At 52.1% G+C, this 20,069-nt stretch overlaps 1 protein-coding gene across 1 annotated transcript; it reads right to left on the bottom strand.

Annotated features, from left to right (window-relative positions):
* Nucleotides 1-706: 706 nt before the first annotated feature.
* Nucleotides 707-4,539, bottom strand: LOC147351616 (keratin, type I cytoskeletal 19). The gene is made up of 6 exons (XM_086355363.1): nt 4,064-4,539; nt 2,307-2,389; nt 1,927-2,083; nt 1,460-1,621; nt 1,223-1,348; nt 707-1,091 (listed from the first exon to the last, which is right to left on the bottom strand). The coding sequence occupies exons 1-6, from the start codon at nt 4,478-4,480 to the stop codon at nt 837-839; spliced, it is 1,200 nt and encodes a 399-aa protein (XP_086211489.1). The 5' UTR covers nt 4,481-4,539; the 3' UTR covers nt 707-836.
* Nucleotides 4,540-20,069: the final 15,530 nt, after the last annotated feature.

Below are 20,069 nucleotides of genomic sequence, written 5' to 3'. Positions count from 1 at the left end.
CTTGGTCAAGTTATTTAACCTCTCTGAGCCTGTTTCCTGCTCTATATAGGATATAACTTGTTAAGTCGTTTCAGTCATGTCTGACTCTTTGCAACCTTATGGACTTTGATTAAATGGCACCTAGCAGGTGTTCAGTAAACATTAATTACAGATAAACACACACCAACCCTTGGGGGCAGTTCAGTGGGAAAAAAGAAAACAATAAATCTAGAAGAAAAAAACAGTTTCAAATCCCACCCTCGCCTTGCATTAGAGCAGTATAGATACACAATAAACATACAAGTCCGACTCTGTGACCCCGTGGACTATAGCCCTCCAGGCTCCTCTGTGCATAGAATTCTCCAGGCAAGAAAACTGCAGTAGGTAGCCATCCCCTTCTCCAGGGTATCTTCCCAACCCAGGGATCAAACTTGGGTCTCCTTCATTGCAGGCAGAATCTTTACCATCTGAGTCACCAAGGAAGCCCTATCCTTCCATAATATGGTAGCAATGCTTATTTCACAAGCTTGTTTTAGGGAACTGGTGAGATAAGTGAAGACCTCTGGAAAGTGAAATTATGGTAATAGCTACACTTTGTGATAGCCCTCCCTTCCCTTTCCTGGGACATGGTGGATTCTGGTTCAAATGAAACCAAGACAATAAAATCTAAACAGTGCCAAAGCCGGGCCCGCCTCCATGGACTGAAATAAAAAACCCAACATCCATCTTCCTTTGGGCCATAAAGTTTTATTGGCAGGTCAGGGGGAGAGGCAAGGGTAAGGGTCCCTCCCCTCCCATGCCTCTACCCAGGAGAATTCCTTCTGCAGCAGAGCAGGAAAGCCAGGAGGCCGCCAGACTCAGAGGGCCTTCGCGAGTGACAGGTCGTTGAAGTAGGCGTCCTGGCCCTCCAGCAGGTTTCGGTAGGTGGCAATCTCCTGCTCCAGCCGGGTCTTGATGTCCATGAGGTGTTGGTACTCCTGGTTCTGCCGCTCGGTGTCAGCTCGCACGTCACTCAGCTGGGCTTCGATACCACTGATCAGCGCCTGGATCTGCGCCAGCTGGGCTCCGAAGCGAGCCTCCGTTTCCGCCAGTGTGCCTTCCAGGGCGGCTTTCTGAACGCAGAGAGAGGGAAGAAGGCTCAGCAGAGCCTGATGCCCAGAAAGGGTCCAGGCAGAGCCACCGCCCAGGCTGCCCAAGGCTACAAGGACATAAGTGTGAATCCCACAGGGCAGAAGGCACCTACCATGCTGAGCTGAGACTGCAGCTCGATCTCCAGACCCTGGAGGGTGCGCCGCAGGTCGGTGACCTCCGTCTTGCTGATCTGCAGCTGCTCCGTGTGGCCAGCGACCTCCCTGTTCAGCTCCTCGGTCTGCAATGAAAGGAGGCAAAGGGAATAGCACTGAATCAGACCCTTGCCCGGGAGCATTAAGCCTCCTCTCCTTGCCACCCCTCCAGGGAGCACCTGCCTCCCCCTCCATACCTGGCTGATGAACCAGGCCTCAGCATCCTTCCGGTTCTTCTCAGCAATGACCTCATATTGGCTTCTCATGTCACTCAGGATCTTGGCTAGGTCGATGCCCGGAGCAGAATCCACCTCCACACTGACCTGGCCACCCACCTGGCCCTTCAGCACACTCATTTCCTGGAAAGATACAGCAGAGATGGACATGTCAGGGCCCAGAGCCTGCTGGCCCTGAGCCAGGTCACTCCCCAATACCCCAGGCCATGGCGGGAGAGGCTGGTTTTCAGGTGCAGACCTAGGACCCAGCACTGGGGGACAGACGGAGTCACCACCATCTGCTGTTAGAACTCTTGAGAGCCACAATCCACACCCAGGGTCAAGTCAAGAGGGCCACAAATGTGGCCACAGTCAGAGGATACAGGCTAAAAATGTCCTTATCTGGGGAACTGGGCTAGGGTGGATGGGATGCCCAGCATGAAACCCACCTCCTCATGGTTCTTCTTCAGGTAGGCCAGCTCCTCCTTCAGGCCTTCAATCTGCATCTCCAGGTCAGTCCTGGCCAGGGTCAGCTCGTCCAGCACCCGGCGCAGGCCATTGATGTCAGCCTCCACACTCATGCGCAAAGCTTGCTCCGTCTCAAACCTTTCAGAGGAAATAGTCGTAGTCATGCCAGCATTTCCTCTGCACCTCTGAAGATCTCCCCACCTCCCCTGGGCTCAAGGTCCCATGGGGGATGGAGAGTGCTTTAGACCAGCTAGGGTAGGTGAGGGAGGCATCCATTTCCCCCCATGGCTCTGAGCCCCTGAAGGGACTGCCTCCCCTCCCCTGCTCTGGCTTCTGCAGCCCCCAAAGTAGAGACACTCACTTGGTGCGGAAGTCATCTGCAGCCAGACGGGCATTGTCGATCTGCAGGACTATCTTGGAGTTCTCAATGGTGGCACCGAGAATCTGGGAGGTAGAATGCAAGAGGTTGGCACCAGCTCAGCATATGGGCAATGCCCACCCACTTTCTTCCCAGAGAAGCAAAGGAGTGTGTGTGTCCCCGGGCCCCTGGAGACCAAAGCTCCAGCAACCCCAGGCTGCCTGCTCTCTGGGCAGCCTTAAAATCGGTCCAGGCCTGAGAGCTGGAACAGGAGAAAATTACTACCAAGGAGGCTGACCCAGGGGGTAGGAGATGGGCAGGGGCAGGGGAGAGTGGTAAGCCTCAGAGGGAAAAGTCTCCAAGACCTGTACCCAGGGAAACTCTTAATGGTCTTAGGAAGGCAGCCTCTAGTGATCTGCAGACCAAATGCAGCAAGAATAGGGGTTACCCCATTGTCCCACCCCTACTCAAAGCACATTCTGCCTTTAGGGAAGGGAATTTCTTCTGTTGAGCATCTGTTAAGTGTCAGCACTTCGCATGTCCTCTTTGGGGTAAACTGTATTTCCTAGTGTAGGTCACTGTTTTACAAGTGTGAAAGCACTACCCTAGTTGTTTACTTTACTAACTCTCCTCATCTGGAGGACTGGTCTAGGCACCTGGCACCCATCAACAGGCCAGGCACAAGGTGGGTCCTGGGCTATGTTGTGGGGGCTGTGTGTTTGGAGATCCAACATGTCCGCCTACCAATGCAGGAGACACAAGGGACGTGGGTTCCATCCCTGGGTGGGGAAGATCCCCTGGAGAAGGAAATGGCAACCGGCTCCAGTAATCTTGCCTGGAAAATTCTATTGACAGAGGAGCCTGGGGCTACAGTCCATGTGGTCGCAACGAGTCGGACACGACTGAGCACACTCGCAAGCATGCACAGCATATGAGACTGTTAAACGTCCCACTGGCGTTTAACATTTCTTCTGGACGAGCTCCCAGCTCCTGCTCTTCCCCGTAGGGTGGGCGGAGACCAAGCCCCACCCTGAAGGATCCTGAGCACCGCCCAGGAAGAGGCTGGAGCTGGGACCTGTCTCCACCCACAGAGCATTGGGCCTCCGCACCCAGGTTCTCACGAGCTTGCATTCATCACTCTCACTCGGTCCAAAGGCCACAGTTAATGTCCCTCCTTAACCAGGGCCCAGAGGCGGCCTCTCCCATTCTTCCCAGAGGTCCTCGGAGTCCCAAGTGGCCCCCTGGGCAGAGGAGGCCTTTAGCCTGAGCGTGAGGGAAACCAGACGCCCCCCTCCCCGCCCCTGCCCGGAATAAAGGAATGCAGAGGGCCCCAACCGGGGACAGCAGGAGACGGGGCTGGCCTGGTGTGGACCGAATTTCTCCCTGGCCAAACTCTTGCATATTCCTGTTGTCACGGCAACTCGGGCCCAGACCTCAGGGCAGCCCACACTGTGCCCCAACTCCTGCTACTTCCGACATCCTTTCCCAGGCCTAGCGGACCGGAGCGCCTTCCTCCTCCAGCCCTGCCACACTAACCCGCCCCGCCCTCCAGGCTTCACTTCCTGGCCCATCGTCCTGCCCCTCCTCACCTGCCGGCTTCGCTCAGCCCCACCCTGTGGGCCTCCCACATCCTAACGGGCTCGCTCCCGCTCCGCCGGAAGGTGGCTCGGGCACCCGCCGCCCCCGCCTCGGGCCTCGCCCGGCCCGCGGGGCTGGGTTTCCGCGGCAGGTGCACTTCCCCAAGCCGGGCCACCGCCCACCTGGTCCCGCAGGTCCTCTATGGTCTTGAAGTAGTGGCTGTAGTCGCGGGCGGGCCCGGGCCCCTGCTTCTGGTACCAGTCGCGGATCTTCACCTCCAAGTCGCCGTTGGCCTCCTCCAGGGCGCGCACCTTCTCCAGGTAGGAGGCCAGGCGGTCGTTGAGGTTCTGCATGGTGAGCTTCTCGTTGCCCGCCAGCAGCCCGTCGGAGGTGGCCAGGGCGCCCCCGTAGCCGCCGCCGTAGCCCCCGGAGGACGAGGACACGAAGCGGGCGGAGGACACCGACACGCCGCGGCCACCTGAGCCCCCATGGATGCTGGGCGCGCGGAAGGCGCCTCCAGCCCCGAAGCGCATGGAGCCGCCGCCCATACCCCCGAAGGACGAGGTGGACGACGACTGGCGATAGCTGTAGGAAGTCATGGCGAAGCAGGACGAGGCGGCACCGGTCGGAGTGACTGCGGTCCGTCGGCAGGAGGAGTGGCGAGAGGCCCTCACCTGGCGCCTTTTATGCCCGGGGCGGGCGGGGGAGGGGGAGGGGGGACGGTGTCAGGCGGCTATCTGAGCGCCCTGGAATTTGCAGGCTCCTGATTGCAAATAAGGGCGCTCTCCCCATTGGTCAGTTCCTGGCGGCTCAGCTTCCTCCTCTCCCCTCCCAGGGGCCAGAGGCTCCTGCCCTCCCGACAGCTGCCCCACCCCAGCCCATTCCGAGCCCCAGTCCCGCTAGCACACTCACACTTAGACACCCCCGCAGTTCACACGCTGCCCCCCATTAAGATCACCCTGAGTTTGACACCCCCCAGGAATTACAGTCCTTCTGAGAGTACAGATCACTCACTCAGAGTCCCCCTCCCCATCATACTCCGAGCCCCTTACTTATAAGCAAAATTAACCCCCCCCCCAAAAGTACATTCTCCTGATTCCTACATCCCCCTGCGAATTACCACCTCTCTGAAGCTGTCCCTTGGGCTCGCCCATGCCCTGGCCCCCCTCAAGTACCCCAGGTGGAGGTACTCTGAGCTGCAACCTCCCAGGCCTCCTGAGACAAAGCCACCCCACCCTATTATGGCTGGACAGGGCCCCAGGGTGACAAGAGGCTCCCGGGGACAGCTGTTGGGAGGGTATCTGCAACTGGACTGTAAAAAGCACAATTACCCTGACCCCCAACCTGAGGGCTGATCCCCCGTTCAGCGCCTCTCTCCTCCTACCCACCCCTCTACCAGGACAACCCTCTACCTCCAACTCCAAAGGCATACATTCTGAGCCTAAGCTAGTCAAGCAACTCACTCAGGAGACTTTTAGCACCTGCTGCCCAGAGACAGGATAGAATCCCTCTGTCCTTGTGAGCATCTCCAAGCAGGGTGTCAAAGGCTGAATCCTCTTGAGTCTGTTTGTCCTGTCCTAGTACCCGGATGAATAGATGGATTGCCAGGAAGGGCGCTCACGCTCACCATGGAGAGTTTGGGTAATAGAGGAAGGTGCCCCTCCACTCCACACACGGCCCCAAGCCCGCTCTTCACCCAGTTCAGTAGTTCCACCACCTTTTCGATCACCTCGGAGGCCCCCGTGCCAGACACTGCAAGGTCCTGAAGCAACCTCACCCCAATTCCTGTCCCCAGGGACCTCGCTCCTCACAATTGTCCCCACAGTTCCTTCCCATCCTTATGTCAGAGGAGCCACCCAGTCTCAGGACAGAGGCCCCATGCCCTTTTGACAGGGTGGTAGGGACATGGGCCAGTTACTCTCATTTTCCAGTGAAATCTTAGCCCTCCTCTCTGCATATTATCTCCTGGGTCACTTGTGAGTAAATGAAGACTTGTCCCCTGCCTCTGAAACCTGTCCCTGATAAACTATCTTCTGACCACCAGTTTATTCAAGAACAGGGGTAGCAACAACATACACACACACATACACATGCACACATGCACGCACGTACGTACACACCCTCGCCCACCAGGAGCAGCCCCAGGAAAGCCAGTCTGAGGCTGTTTAAACCAGTGAATCAGACCTGCAAAATGAGTCCTGGGGCTCCCAGGGGAAAGAAGACTCGAGGCCGGCCCTGAAAGCAGGGTGTGGCTGGGCCTTCTCAAAGGTTGTAGCCGCCAGAGCTGGTTTGATGTGAGTCACTGTTTGGCCCTGAGGAGGAGGCCTGCTCCTGGCGGGGGAGGGGGAAATTGGCCAGATAGTTGCTAGCATACCAAGCCCTGGCTGAAGTCTCTGCTTCTGAGCCTGTTAGGAAGGTTTAGGACGGGACTTTGCATTAGGAAACAAAGAATGGGACTAAGAGTTCTCCAGAGATTAAGTTCACTGTACTTCAGAAGAGCTTACAGTCCCAGCCCCCTACACCAGAGCCATAAGAACAATTGACTGCAGGGTAGTACCTTTTATAAAGCCTTTTCAGATCTCATTGAATCCCCACAGCCACCCAGTGGAAAAGGTATTCTGATCCCCATTTTACAGATGAGGAAACAGAAGCTTCAAGAGGGACAATGACTTGTAGGAGGTCCACAGCCAAGAGTGTTAGATTCTGGCTTCTGGCCTCTTAACCCTCCTCGGCCCCACGGCCTGAGTTCCTGGGTGCAACCGAGGCTGTGCTCTCCCTTCCAAGGAAGTCCCACCTCCAAAACAACTCCCTCGGATCACTTTCCCCCAAAATCCTAGGTTAATTCCAAGGATAGTCAGGCCCAGTCTGAGCTGGACAGTGGAGTCCGGGAGAATCCCCTGCTCCCACTCTCTGGCCAGAACAGTGCCTAGCACCTTCCTCTGTGAGCTGTGTGACTTTTAAACACTTCTCTGGCACATCCAGAACTCAAGAAAACAATCTGTTAAGGCTGCCCTCCCAAGAGATGGAACTGAGGAATCAAGCTGCAGTTCCCACTGGGTAAACAGGCTGCCCATGAGCAGAGTCCATGATCTGCCTCTGGCTGTGGGAGGGCAAGAACCTGCAGAACCTGATTGGACGAACTCCCTTCCCAAGCCCTGGTCTAGGGCCCTGGTCTAAGAAAAGATGATCTAGTCCCAGGAAGCTCAGAGAAGTAAAGTGATTCACCTGAGGTCACATGGCTTACTTGTGTCCAAGTCCTGAGGCCAACGGTTCTCTACCTAGACCTAACCTAGACACTTCTCACATGCTAAGTTGCTTTCAGTTCAGTTCAGTCACTCAGTCGTGTCCAACTCTTTCCGACTCCCCCCTGGACTGCAGCACTCCAGGCTTCCATGTCCATCACCAACTCCTGGAGCTTGCTCAGACTCATGTCCAGAAAGTTGGTGATGCCATCCAACCATTTCATTCTCTGTCGACCCCTTCCCCTCCTGCCTTCCATCTTGCCCAGCATCAGGGTCTTTTCCAATGAGTCAGCTCTTCGCATCAGGTGGCCAAAGTATTGGAGTTTCAGCTTCAGCATCAGTCCTTCCAAGGAATATTCGGGACTAATTTCCTTTAGGATTGACTGGTCTGATCTCCTTGCAGTCCAAGGGACTCTCAAGAGTCTTCTCCAACACCACAGTTCAAAAGCATCAATTCTTCGACACTCAGCTTTCTTTATATAAGTTGCTTTAGTCATGTCCAACTCTGTAAGTCCATGGACTGTAGTCTGCCAGGCTCCTCTGTCCATGTAATTCTCCAGGCAAGGAAACTGGAGTGGGTAGCCATTCCCTACTCCATGGGATCTTCCTGACCCAGGAATCAAACCCAGATCCCCTGCATTCCAGGCAGATTCTTTATCATCTGAGCCACCAGGGAAGCTTCCCAGGTGGTGCTAGAGGTAAAGAACCCACCTGCCAATGCAGGAGACAGAAGAGACAAAAGTTCAATCCCTGGGTCGGAAAGATCCCCTGGAGAAGGGAATGGAAACCCACTCCAGTATTCTTACCTGGAGAATTCCATGGACAGAGGAGCCTGGTGGGCTACAGTCCATGGGGTTGCAAAGAGTCTAACACAACTGAGCAACTAGCACAGAAGCTTCTAACACTGGAGCAAATGCAGATTTCAGTTCCCAGAGGAGAGTAATTAGAGGTAGGGGAGTTTTCATCATCCCTGAGGAAATCAAATAGTGTTTGGGACCACTGGAGAGAAGTAAGAGTCTTAGTCCTTGGGTAGAATGAAATGCTGTGACAACAATGACCATAATGCCAACAGGAATAATGATGATGAAGGTGATAACAATGACAGCCAGTCTACTGTGCCAGCCACTAGATTAAACACTTTGTATACATTATTTCAACTAGTCCTGTGAATTAAAGTGTTATCATCCCTATGTTACAGAACAAGAAAATGAGGCTCCAAAAATGTTAGTAACTTGACCAATCACACGAGTAATGGAGGTAATCTCAGTGAGGCAGCAGTGAGTGGTGGCATGAAATGAGATCTTAATTCCCTGCCCAGGAATTGAACCTGAGTAGCCTGGAAAAGAATTAGTAATCCTAGCCACCAGACCATCAAGGGCTAGAGGCCAGAAGTTATTTTTCCCTGGATCTTTGCCCCCAGTGAAAAATGTATTTATCATGGAGGCAGAAACTGGAAATGCAGGTATTAAAATTTATTATTAGAGATGTAGCATAACAGCAAGTGGGAGAGCATATAGAGAAACAGTTTAGTTAAGACAGAAGCAAGGCAGAGATGCACACCCAGAGAGAAAGGGCGTGAGCGTTCCCCCTGTGAGGAGGAGCACAGTAAAAAGGGAGCTAAGTCATTTATATAGGGCAGTTCTTCTGGGTCTCTGTCTTCCTTCAGGCCAATTGTCTGGTTTCTTTTCCATGCCTGACCTACCCTCTGACTTTCCCCTGGGTGCACCTCAGCCTAGATGGATCTTGAAGTAAAGGCTTCTGAGAAGTCACGTTATAGCCTGGGGTTATCCCTTGGCTTTTGACTCTCGAGGAGCCTTTCTCGGCATGTGTAGTTTCTCCCATGTCCCCAAAGGGGGAAGAGTGGAGACCCCTTAATCCTTTACTCAAAGAGGGTTTTGCCCCTCTTTATCCTTGCCATGACTATTGCCTTAAAAGTGTTTACCGGCTATTTACCGTTCCTGTTGTTACTTCCATTTCAGAGGGCAAACAGGGAGCTGATTGTAAATGCCTTAACTGGAGCCCACCTATCTCTTGTCTCAAGAAATGCTGACAATTTTAAGCATCCAGCCTGAAGCCCACTTCTTCATACCTCATGAAATGCAAACAGGAGGCCAGTTGTCAATGTCTAACCTGGAGCCCATCTGTCTCTTACATTGGACCCAGGATTTAAGCCCACGTCTTTAACTCTCTAAAGCTGTAGTCCTAACCGCAAACACTGTCCCCCCTCTCGTGGGCTGGGGGTCACGGTGCTTTCTTCCATCGGTCTGGAGAGAGGGTCATCCAGTTGGGAAAGGCAGTCTGTCAGGGGATTACAGAGACATTCGTTCTGGTGAAATATGGTAGACTGAATACCCACGTTAATTTTTGCTCCTTCTTAAAACCCTATTTGCAGAAGGCAATGGCACCCCACTCCAGTACTCTTGCCTGGCAAATCCCGTGGACGGAGGAGCCTGGTAGGCTGCAGTCCACAGGGTTCCTGAGGGTCGGACACGACTGAGCGACTTCACTTTCACTTTTCACTTTCATGCACTGGAGAGGGAAATGGCAACCCACTCCAGTGTTCTTGCCTGGAGAGTCCCAGGGACGGGGGAGCCTTGTGGGCTGCCGTCTATGGGGTTGCACAGAGTCGGACACGACTGAAGCGACTTAGCAGCAGCAGCAGCAAAACCCTGTTAAGCTAACCATAAAGAAATCGTTTTTAAAAAAGAAGAGATGGAGAAGGAAATGGCAACCCCACTCTGTCCTGGGAAATCCCATGGACAGAGGAAGCTGGCGGGCTACAGTCCATGGGGTTGCAAAAAGTCGGAGAGGACTGAGCAACTAACACTCTCCATTTAAAAAAAAAAAAAATTGCTGCAAGCCCTAGTTCCACTCTTCCACATATATTCCCAAAGAACCCCTTGTTCATATATTCAGGAAGGTATATAGAAAGATACGTTCTGAAGCATTGCTTATAATAAAGGAAAGCCACTCTGAAACATTGCTTATAATAAAGGAAAGCCAGTAAAAAACACAGGTAGGGGGACATTGAGTAAACTACGTACCATTCACATTGTGTGAGAAGAAATTAAACAAATGAGTCATGTCAATATTTAGTGATGTGGAGAATCTCAAAGAACCAGCTGTTGGGTAAAATAAAAGCAGCGGGAGAGCAATGCATATAACATAATTAATGCTGGCATACACTTAAAAGAGGACATCTCTATAGGTACATACGAGTATGCACCTAAGTACATAAACAGTTCAGTTCAGTCTCTCAGTCATGTCTGACTCTTTGCGACCCCATGAACCGCAGCACATCAGGCCCCCCTGTCTATCACCAACTCCCAGAGTCCACACAAACTCATGTCCATTGAGTCAGCGATGCCATCCAACCATCTCATCCTCTGTTGTCCCCTTCTCCTCCTGCCCTCAATCTTTCCCCGCATCAGGGTCTTTTCCAATGAGTCAGCTCTTCGCATCAGGTGGACAAAGTATTGGAATTTCAGCTTCAACATCAGTCCTTCCAATGAAACCCAGGACTGATCTCCTTTAGGATGGACTGGTTGGATCTTCTTGCGGTCCAAGGGACTCTCAAGAGTCTTCTCCAACACCACAGTTCAAAAGCATCAATTCTTCAGCACTCAGCTTTTCTTAGTCCAACTCTCAGGAAACAAACCAGACTGACCTCAAGGATTTCCCGGAAGATAAGCTAATTGAAGGATAGTATTCAGGGGAACACAAGCTTGTCTCTGCTATTTTAATTTTTACAACAAGAATGTATTTACATATTATTTGTTAATTTAAAATGATTAATGGCTAATTAAAAATAATTTCTTAGGAAACACTACATGATGGACTTTACAACTGGGTATTTGTAATATGGGCTTCCCCAGTGGCTCAGCAGTAAAGAATCCACCTGCAATGCAGGGGCCACAGGATGCCTGGGTTCGATCCCTGGCATGGGAAGATCCCCTAGAGGAGGGTATGGCAGCCCACTCCAGTATTCTTTCCTAGAAAACCGCATGGACAGAGGAGCCCGGCATGCTATAGTCCATGGGGTCACAAATAGTCAAACATGACTAAAGCAACTTAACATGTATGTATTATAGTAAATCCCTCTTCCCCTCCCTGTACACACACCACTGACCTCTGTGTCCCCACTCATGCATGCTGACACTCTAATCTTGAGTTAGGAAAGAAGAGTGAAGTTTGGAAAGAGATCCCCCCACAAAAGGTTTCTAGGCTCCTGCACTTAGCCCAGGTCCTTTGCTTTGATTTTCCTTCTTTATGAGGCAAGGGGGTGAAAAGGGAAGAGAAGGCATCAGAACTTTTCCTTCTTTCTTTTTTTGGCTGCAATGGGAGGCATGTGGGATCTTAGTTCCCTGAGCAGGAATCGAACCCCTGCCCCCTGCAGTGAAAGCTGGGTGTCTTATCCACTGAACCATCAGGGAAGTCTTAAGACAGAACTTTTTAAGAGGGACTTGGAGAGAGTCTGGGTGCAGGAAGGCTTCTTCGGTTGGGATGACTTGGACCTGGAGGGAGCTCCTTCTGTTCTGGGTACTTGAGGATGGGAAGCCTTAGGGACACCGTGGTGTCATCCTCTGACAGGGATCTAAGGATTCTGACGATGAGCAGGTAGCCTCCCTGAGTATTGCACGTGATGAGGACAGGTGGGCTGGACCTGGAGTGACTGCCCCCACCTGAGCCTGCAACCAGCAGCCAGCTTGAGAGCACATGGGAGGCATTTTGGGGCAACTTTCTGAAACAACTGGGGGGTTTCCAGAAGTGCTGGAGTGAGTGGCCACTATGTGGGCCACCATTCTAGAACTGTTGAGCCAGTAGCCATGTGGATCTCAAACAAATCATTATGATTGAGTGTGTGGGTGCTGAGAATTGTTCTGGAGAAGGGGCAGGTGGGAGCAACGGGAGGGAGCCCTCATGTCTGCCTGGGAGTGAGATGCTTCACAGAGGGCACCACCCTAGAGCTAGAGGCTGAAACACCTGTTGGTGTCTGTCAGACAGGAGGTCCTGGGAGAGTGGGATCACTGCTCCCGGGCCAGTGGTCATTTGGTTTGGTTGGGGACATGCGGGGGAGGAGAAGACCAGGGAAGAGGTCCCAGGTGCTGTAAGCTCAGCCAAGGAGTTGATTTATCCTGAAGACAGTGGAAAGTCATTTTAACCAGGGATGTGATGTGGTCAAATTCATATTTTAGAAATTGCCAAGGGTTCCACATGTTGAATGGGTTGTTGGGATGAGTGAGGCATGGCCAAGGGTAGGGAGACCAGGTTAGGGCCTGTTGAAATAGTCCCCATTAGAGACAAAGAAGATCCATCAATCCTGGAATGATGATGGAGAGTAACGCAGAGACAAGAAATGACTGGCCATGCTACGAGAAACTCAAGGCCTTGCTCAGGCCAGGTAGCTGATGTCATGGGGACCGAGGCCAACACTGGGGGCAGGAGCTCCCCCGAGTCCAGGTCCAGCTCCATCTGCAGCAGCTCATGGCTGTCACTTCCCCCAAGTGGGAACCCAGGGAAGGTGGGTCATGGCTGTCTGGGCCAGCATGACCCCTGGTGTTCCTCTTGAAGTCCCCAGGGGAGGAAAAACCAGCCTGACGGGAACTAGGGCCAAGCATGGGGAAAGGCAAGGAGCGCTGAGTGTTAGGGAACTGCCTGAGGTCCAGGCCAGTGGGGGAGGGAGAGGGTCAGCCTCCCCCTACGTGCCACATTCCACACTCAGGAAGACAGGACTGGCCTCTCCCTGCCCTGTCATCCCCCACAGGGCTGAGCGTACTGACCAGGTTCAGCTCCTCTCCACACAGGGAGGGCACTGGCTGGTCACTTAGCCAGTGGTGCTTCTCTCTGCCTCTTCCCTGGCCCTGGGCTACCTGGGCCCCATTTGGGGCCCTGTGCCAAACCTCAGCCCATACCACATAGACTGGGGCCTGGGGAGGGCCAGACACAGAGCAGAGAGAAAGAAAACTGTCCCACATCTCCTCTGATTTCCCAGAGCCCACCGTGGTTTCCTGGGTGGGTCTTCTGCTAAATTCCCTGGCACCAACATCCTCAAGGGAATCGGCGCTGCCTCCCTAGGGGCAGAGACTCTGGGATATGGGATTCTTTCATTTCAGAATCCCTAGGTGAACCCTACTGAGCCCTAGCTGAGCTCTGCATGACAAGACTCCTGTGCAGGAACTGAAACTGTCTTCCTCAAAATCAGCTGTTTTTTTTTCAGCAAACAACTGCCGTGCACCAGAGGCTAACACGTGGGGGCCACATCCCTGCCCTCCAGGAGGGGAGAGGCCCTTCCTCAGGCCTGGAGCATCCTCCCTTCACACCGGCCTCCTCACTTTACCTGGATGCCAGTAACTCTGGTTCCTCTTTCAGTGCTCAGCCTGGGCATTATCTCCTCCGGGACGTCCACCTGATGCACTCAGACCAGACCAGTTTTTCTCAGCCACCCCTACCCCTGGCCTCCAGACTCATCCCCTGGACTCACCCCTGCACTCAACCCCATTACACGTCCCAGCTTTGTCTCCGCAGCTAGACAGAGCCTGCTGGCTGCATCTAGCCCCAGGCCGACGCCAGCACAAGTAAATGCTTAATGATTGTTTGCTGGAAAAGATGAAGAAAAGGGAGACCTCTTTTTTCATTCAACCAATAATTACGGACTACCCTGTAGACTCTGTGCTTCTAGAACAAAATGGTCAAAAGCTCCCTACCCTCCTGAACTTTCATTCTGGGTGGGGCAGACAGTGTGATTCTAGGAGTGAGGGGCTCATGGGAAGAAGCAAAGAAGGGAAGGGGTGAAGGGTGATGGGGGGAGCCATGGAAGATGGGGAAAGAAGGTCCCCGAGGAGATGGCATGTGGACAGAGACCTGAGGGAGACAGAGAAGCCTCCAGATCCCTGGGCACCAGGCAGAGTGTACAGCAGGGACAGACGCCCTGAGGAAGAATGCCTGGGGTGGAGAGGTGTGTGCTGTGTGCCAGGGGTTGGCGTGCAGGAGGCAAGGCCTGCAAGAGGCCAACAGACAGGCCTGCAGTCTTATCAGGGAGAGGGCTTAATTCTGAACCTGCAGAAGAAAATGGCAACCCACTCCAGTATTCTTGCCTGGAGAATCCCATGGACAGAGGAGGCTGGCGGGCTACAGTCCATGGGGTCTCAAAGATTTGCACACGACTAACACTTTCACTGTTTTCTTTTTTGTTTGTTTTAATTGGAGGCTAATTACTTTAGAATATTGTGGTGGGTTTTGCCATACATTCACGTGAATCAGCCATGGGTGTACATCTGTTCCCCATCATGACCCTTCCTCCCACCTCCCTCCCCATCCCTTCCCTCAGGGTCATCCCAGTACACCAGCCCTGAGCATCCTGCCTCATGCACTGTTTTCTTTTATTCTGACAGTAAAGGGGCCCTGTTGAGAGGAAACCTGGGATCCCTCTGGCTCTCCAGACCAGGACTCAAGGAAGGGAGCTGGAGATCTGATAAGAGATTCTTACAAAGGCCACGCAGAGAAGCTGGGGGCTGGTTCCAAGGAGATGTGCAAGGTTGGTGAGAAGTGGTCTGACCTGGGTTGTATCCTGAGGACAGAGGCAGGAGATGGGGCTAATGGAGTCACATGGAGCTCAAGAGAGGGAAGGGAAACCCGGAGGGCGCCTAGCTTGGGGCCTGAGCCTGGGATTTCACCGCAGTCGGCGGACTGGTCTGGAGTCTGACTTATCTGATCCCCTCTCCAGAAGGTCAGTGGTCACTCACCACCCCCAGGGTCATCCCTGGATCTGCTGAAGAAGTCCTGGTAGAATTAGTTTCTGATTGGGTTCTACTCACCAAGCACCCACTGTGCTCACGTCTACCGGCGCTGATGCCCATTATTGGAAGGGGAAAGACAGGCTGTGTCCACGCTGGTCCTGGCCCCACCAAAGCCCACAGTCAGGGCTGGGAGTAGGGAGGCTCCAGGAAAACCAGAATATGCATTTCCCAAAATTTCAACAGAGCAACAAAGATCGTGTATCAGCTCTATAATCAGGGGTGGAGGTGTTTCTATTTTTTCAGTTCTGACTTGCTCCAGGTTCCACCAGTCCCAAGTTGGCAAGTGGGACCCGGTAGATTGAGTGAGGATTGGCCAGCTTAGCCGAGTTCCTGGAAAAACTGCTTCTTCCCCAGAGGAGGGGTGGTGGAAGGGTGTGTGTTGGGGGTGGGGGGTACATTCTTGTGAGCAGCTGAAGTGTCTCCACTCTGGAGACAGAATGCTGAGCCTTGACCCCTCCTGGCTCCTCTGGACTCTTCCTGGCTCTTCCTGGCTCCAGCCGGCTACAGGATAAACATTCATTAAACAGAAACCACAAAGAATCCCATAACAAGGTGGGCTGCCAGACAGAAGCTGGGAACGAAGGAGTGCTGGGTTAGCTGGGGGAGAGGCCCTTTGCCCAGAGAGAAAACAGCTGAGGCCCCATCCTCTGCCGGGAGCCTAGTATCCAAGGGGCATTTTGATCAACAGACAGTCATTTGGGACGGAAAAGACACCTACAAACACACACATACACAGGCCAGTAACAGAGGACAAAACCTCACTGGCTCCCTTGGGCGCCTCACTGCCATTCTATGCAGCACTATGGGGTGCCAGCCTCAGCCCTCACCAGGGCACCAGAACACCAGCCTGAGGCCTCCCAACCGCCACCAGGGAAGGCTGGGGATCAGCCCTGGAGCCACAGGGCCAGGAAGCCCTCCCAGCAGCCCTGCCTGATCCCCAGCCCCCTCCCATGGAATGTGCTGGGGTTGGGAAGGGGGTGGGGGCTTCCTCGGCAGGCTTGGTCCAGGATTAGGGCAGGGGCCTGTAGAGACCAGAACACCCAGGGAAGATATGAGTCCCAGCTCAGTGAACACACAGAGAGGCCCCCAGCACACAGAAACCGATGCCTTCAGGCACAGAGATCTGTGTTTGGGGTTTCAGAAGGAAGGGTTAGAGTCAGGGAAGGGGAGGAGTCGGGAGGCTCCGGAATCCGGAACTTGCCATTCCTGCCAGGCCTGCCGTTACCTGCTTTCCGCCCCCCACCCCCCACCCCCATAATCTTGACCTCTAAGAAATACAGTCAATCTCTGCTACAGGCCTGGTGAAATCAATCAGATGAAAGCCCTACACCAGTGGTACAGGAGGGCAGAAATCTTCTCGTTTCCAAGTCTGACCTGAGAGGTGCCAGCTGAGCAGACCTGCCGCTGACCATACACACTCACACGCTCACAATCACACACATATATACACCATCACTCACTGTCCCACAGGTGAGTACACACTGGCTCACTCACACACCCATATATACGCACACATGTACACACTCAAACATGCTCTCATATACTCTCCACACTCAATCACATGTTCACACATACACACACACTCACATGCTCACTATCACACTCATTCACTCACTCACCCACATATGCACACACCTTCACACATGTACACATGTGTATATACTCTCCAACTCATATAGTCACATACTCACATGCTCACACATACAGACACACTTACACACACGCTCCTCCACCCAAAGCAGCTCTGCTTTCACTGGTTTTGCACACCCAGCTTCCCATAAAGTTTTGCTTGAGCACAGGGTTCACCCTCTTCTAAAGCTCAAAGACTGGCGCTTTCGCCCAACTCTGTCTGTTTGCAGGTCAGGAGATAAGACAGGAGATGGACTGGGCCTGCCTGAGGTCACGTAGCTGGTTTCCCGCCAAACTGAGACCAGCGGCAGTTACCCTGGATCCAGGCTGTCTGCCCCCAGGGAAGAGCTGAGCTCACGGAAAAGACAGGGCTAAACACTGCAGGCTCCTGACAAGAGCAGGTGGCAGGCTGGGGACAGAGGAGGGACGTGTATGAAGGGCTGATGGAGCTCAGGGAAGGAGAGCAGCCTGAGTGAGACCTGGGATGAGCAGACCCTTGGGTAAATAGAGTGAGGACACCAAGGTGGCAGATGGGTGGAAAGTTCCAGAAAGGAGCCTGTAAAAACAGCCCAAATGTACTGAGTCCTTACTGCGTGCCTGGTTCTCTTCAAGTATGTAGCAAACACTGACTTTTTAAGCCATCAGAGCTCCCCTGGGTTGTAGATACTGTTGCAAACAGCAGTATTCCCATTTTACCCACCAGGAAACTGAGAGCAACTTGCTTAAGCTTCAAGTTTGGTAAGCGGCAGAGCTGGGATTTGAACCCAGGAGGTCTGGCCTTGTGCCTCCTAGTCTAACCTCTGTGCCAAAAGAGAATCAGAGGCTGAAGAACTGGCTAAACTCAGACAATGAAAAGCCTTGCAGCTCAGGCTACTAGATTTGATTTTTTTTTTTCCTACAGAAGCCAACAATGGTTTTTGGTTCAGGAGGTGACACACGCGAAGTGACGGATGAGTCAGACCACTAGGAGCAGGGTCCCTGAAGCTGGGAACACAGGGCTGTCATCCAAGATGGGTGTCCAGCACCTCTTTTACGCCTTCCCTCTGCTGCCCCATCACCCTAGCCTCATCCTTCAAGTCCTAAGAACGATGGCCTTGCCCTCAGAGCGGATCGCCAGCACCTCTCCCCAGCACCAGGCTCACTGGTCTCAGGCCAGCTTTGATCAAGTCACACTGCTCACAGACCTTCAGCCTGTTCACAAACAAAAGCTGTGACTCTCAGAGTAGTTCTTAGATCCCCTGGGACAGCATCACCTGGGAAGCTTGTTTAAAGTACTGATTCCTGGCTTCCACCCCAGGGTTGCTGAATCCAATCTCTACAGGTGAGCCTACATTTTTTAAAATTTTATTTATTTATTCATCTATCTGGCTGCATCGGGAGAAGGCAGTGGCACCCCACTCCAGTACTGTGGCCTGGAAAACCCCATGGACGGAGGAGCCTGGTAGGCTGCAGTCCATGGGGTCGAATAGAGTCGGACATGACTGAAGCGACTGAGCAGCAGCAGCAGCAGCAGCGGGCTGCATCAGGTCTTCATTGTGGCACACAAGATCTTCGCTGCAGGATCTTTCTTTGCGGCACGTAGACTGTCTAGTTGTGGCGTGAGAGCTCAGTTGTTGGGGCCAGCAGATTTAGTTGCTCGGGAATGTGGGATCTTAGTTCCCCAATCAGGGATTGAACCCATGACCTCCACGTTGCAAGGCAGGTTCTTAACCACTGGACCACCCGGAAAGTCCATACATTTTTTAGTAAGTCTCCTTTTTCAGTATGCTCCTCCAGGTGATTCTAAGTCTTGCTGAAGCTTGAGAACCACTAGCCCAAGAATGAGATCCCTCAAACTCCTGTTTTGAAACCACCTGGGAGATGCAGGAGAGACCAAGCCTAGCCATAGGCAACTTAACCTGCCAGCAGGGGAAGGCTCTGCTAGCATGACCACAGCTCGGGGTGTGGAGTAAGAGACACAGTTCCAGGCCCAGTTTTGCTGCTCTCTAACTGGATGACCTCGGGAGGCTCTGATGATCAAAGCCTCATTTTGCCCAGCTGTCAAACTGTCAAGAACTATAAGAATCTGAGATTTACTCTTTTTTGCAATCTAACAAGGTAGCCTGCCACAGTTCTGTGAACTCTGGCAGAAGACATGAGTTTCCCAGGTCAAAGACAAAGGATCTCATAACTCACAGTACAACAAGCCACTCAAGCTTCATATTTGCATTGATTCCTCTCGCCCTGCCCCCAATCTCAAGTACCACGGGGACAACACAAGGCTTAATCCAACCAGCTGCTACGTATGCAATGGGTTTGCATCATAGCTGAGAAACCCCAAGCTTTGGGAAACCAAGCCTCTCACAATGAACTACAAGCAAACCTGTCTGATCTTTCCTCCAGCAAAACTAGAATCATTTGTACAGAGCAGTAAAATTTAAAAAAAAAAAAAAAAAAAACTTGCCTCTGCTCAAGAGGGAAATGCTATCTCTATCTTCCAAGAAAGTTTACTGCTTTTTTAAAAAATCGAAGTATAGCAGATTTACAATATTGAGTTAGTTTCAGAGGCACAGCAAGTGATTCAGTTATACATATGTCAGGTTTTTTTCCACTATAAGTTATTACAAGATATTGAATATAGTTCCTTCTGTGTATGGGGTGGGGGGAGGGCAGGGGGGTTGTTCAGTCTATCAATCATGTCTGATTCTTTGCAACCCCATGGACTGTAATCCGCCAGCCTCCTCTATCTGTGGATATTCCCAGCAGGAATACTGGAGTGGGTTGCAATTTCCTCCTCCAGAGGATCTTCCAGGCCCAGAGATTGAACCCACATCTTCTGCATTGGCAGGCAGATTCTTTGATCACTGAGCCACCTGGGAAACCCAATAGTTCTCTGTGCTATTTAGTAAATCCTTACTATTGATCTATTTTATATATAGTGGTATGTATCTGTTAATCCCATCCTCCTAATTTATCTCTCCCTACTCCTGCCCTTTGATAAACATGCTTGTTTTCTGTGTGTCTGTTTCCGCTTTGTAAATGAATTCATTTATGTTTTTCACATTTGACATATAAGTGATATCATATAATAGTCTTCTTTGCATGACTTATCTCGCTCAGTATGATGTTTTCTAGGTCCATCCATGTTGCCACAAGTGGCAATATTTCACTCTTTTTTCCTACCTATGTATATATTATCCATTCACCTTCTTTATCCATTCATCCATTGATAGATACTTAGGTTGCTTCCATGTTTTGACTATGATATATAGTGCTGCTATGAACACTGGGGTGCATGTATCTTTTCAAATTAGAGTTTTTGTCTTTCCAGATATATACCCAAGAGTGGGATTGCTGGATCATGTGGCAATTTTATTTTTTAGTTTTTTAGGGAACCTCCATACTGTTTTCTACAGTGACTGCATCAATTTACATTCCCACCAAAGGTGTAGGAGGATTCCCTTTTCTCTACACCCTCTTCCAGCATTTATTGTTTACAGACTTTTTGACAGCCATTCTAACAGATGTGAGATGTAGTTTTG

The sequence above is a fragment of the Bos grunniens genome, chromosome 19, assembly GCF_055505025.1.
Source record: "Bos grunniens cultivar Pamir isolate PY7600 chromosome 19, Bosgru_T2T1.0, whole genome shotgun sequence".
In the NCBI taxonomy this organism is placed as follows: domain Eukaryota; kingdom Metazoa; phylum Chordata; class Mammalia; order Artiodactyla; family Bovidae; genus Bos; species Bos grunniens.
The sequence above is the reverse complement of the archived record's forward strand: the minus strand, read 5'-3'. Positions and strand labels throughout refer to the sequence as shown.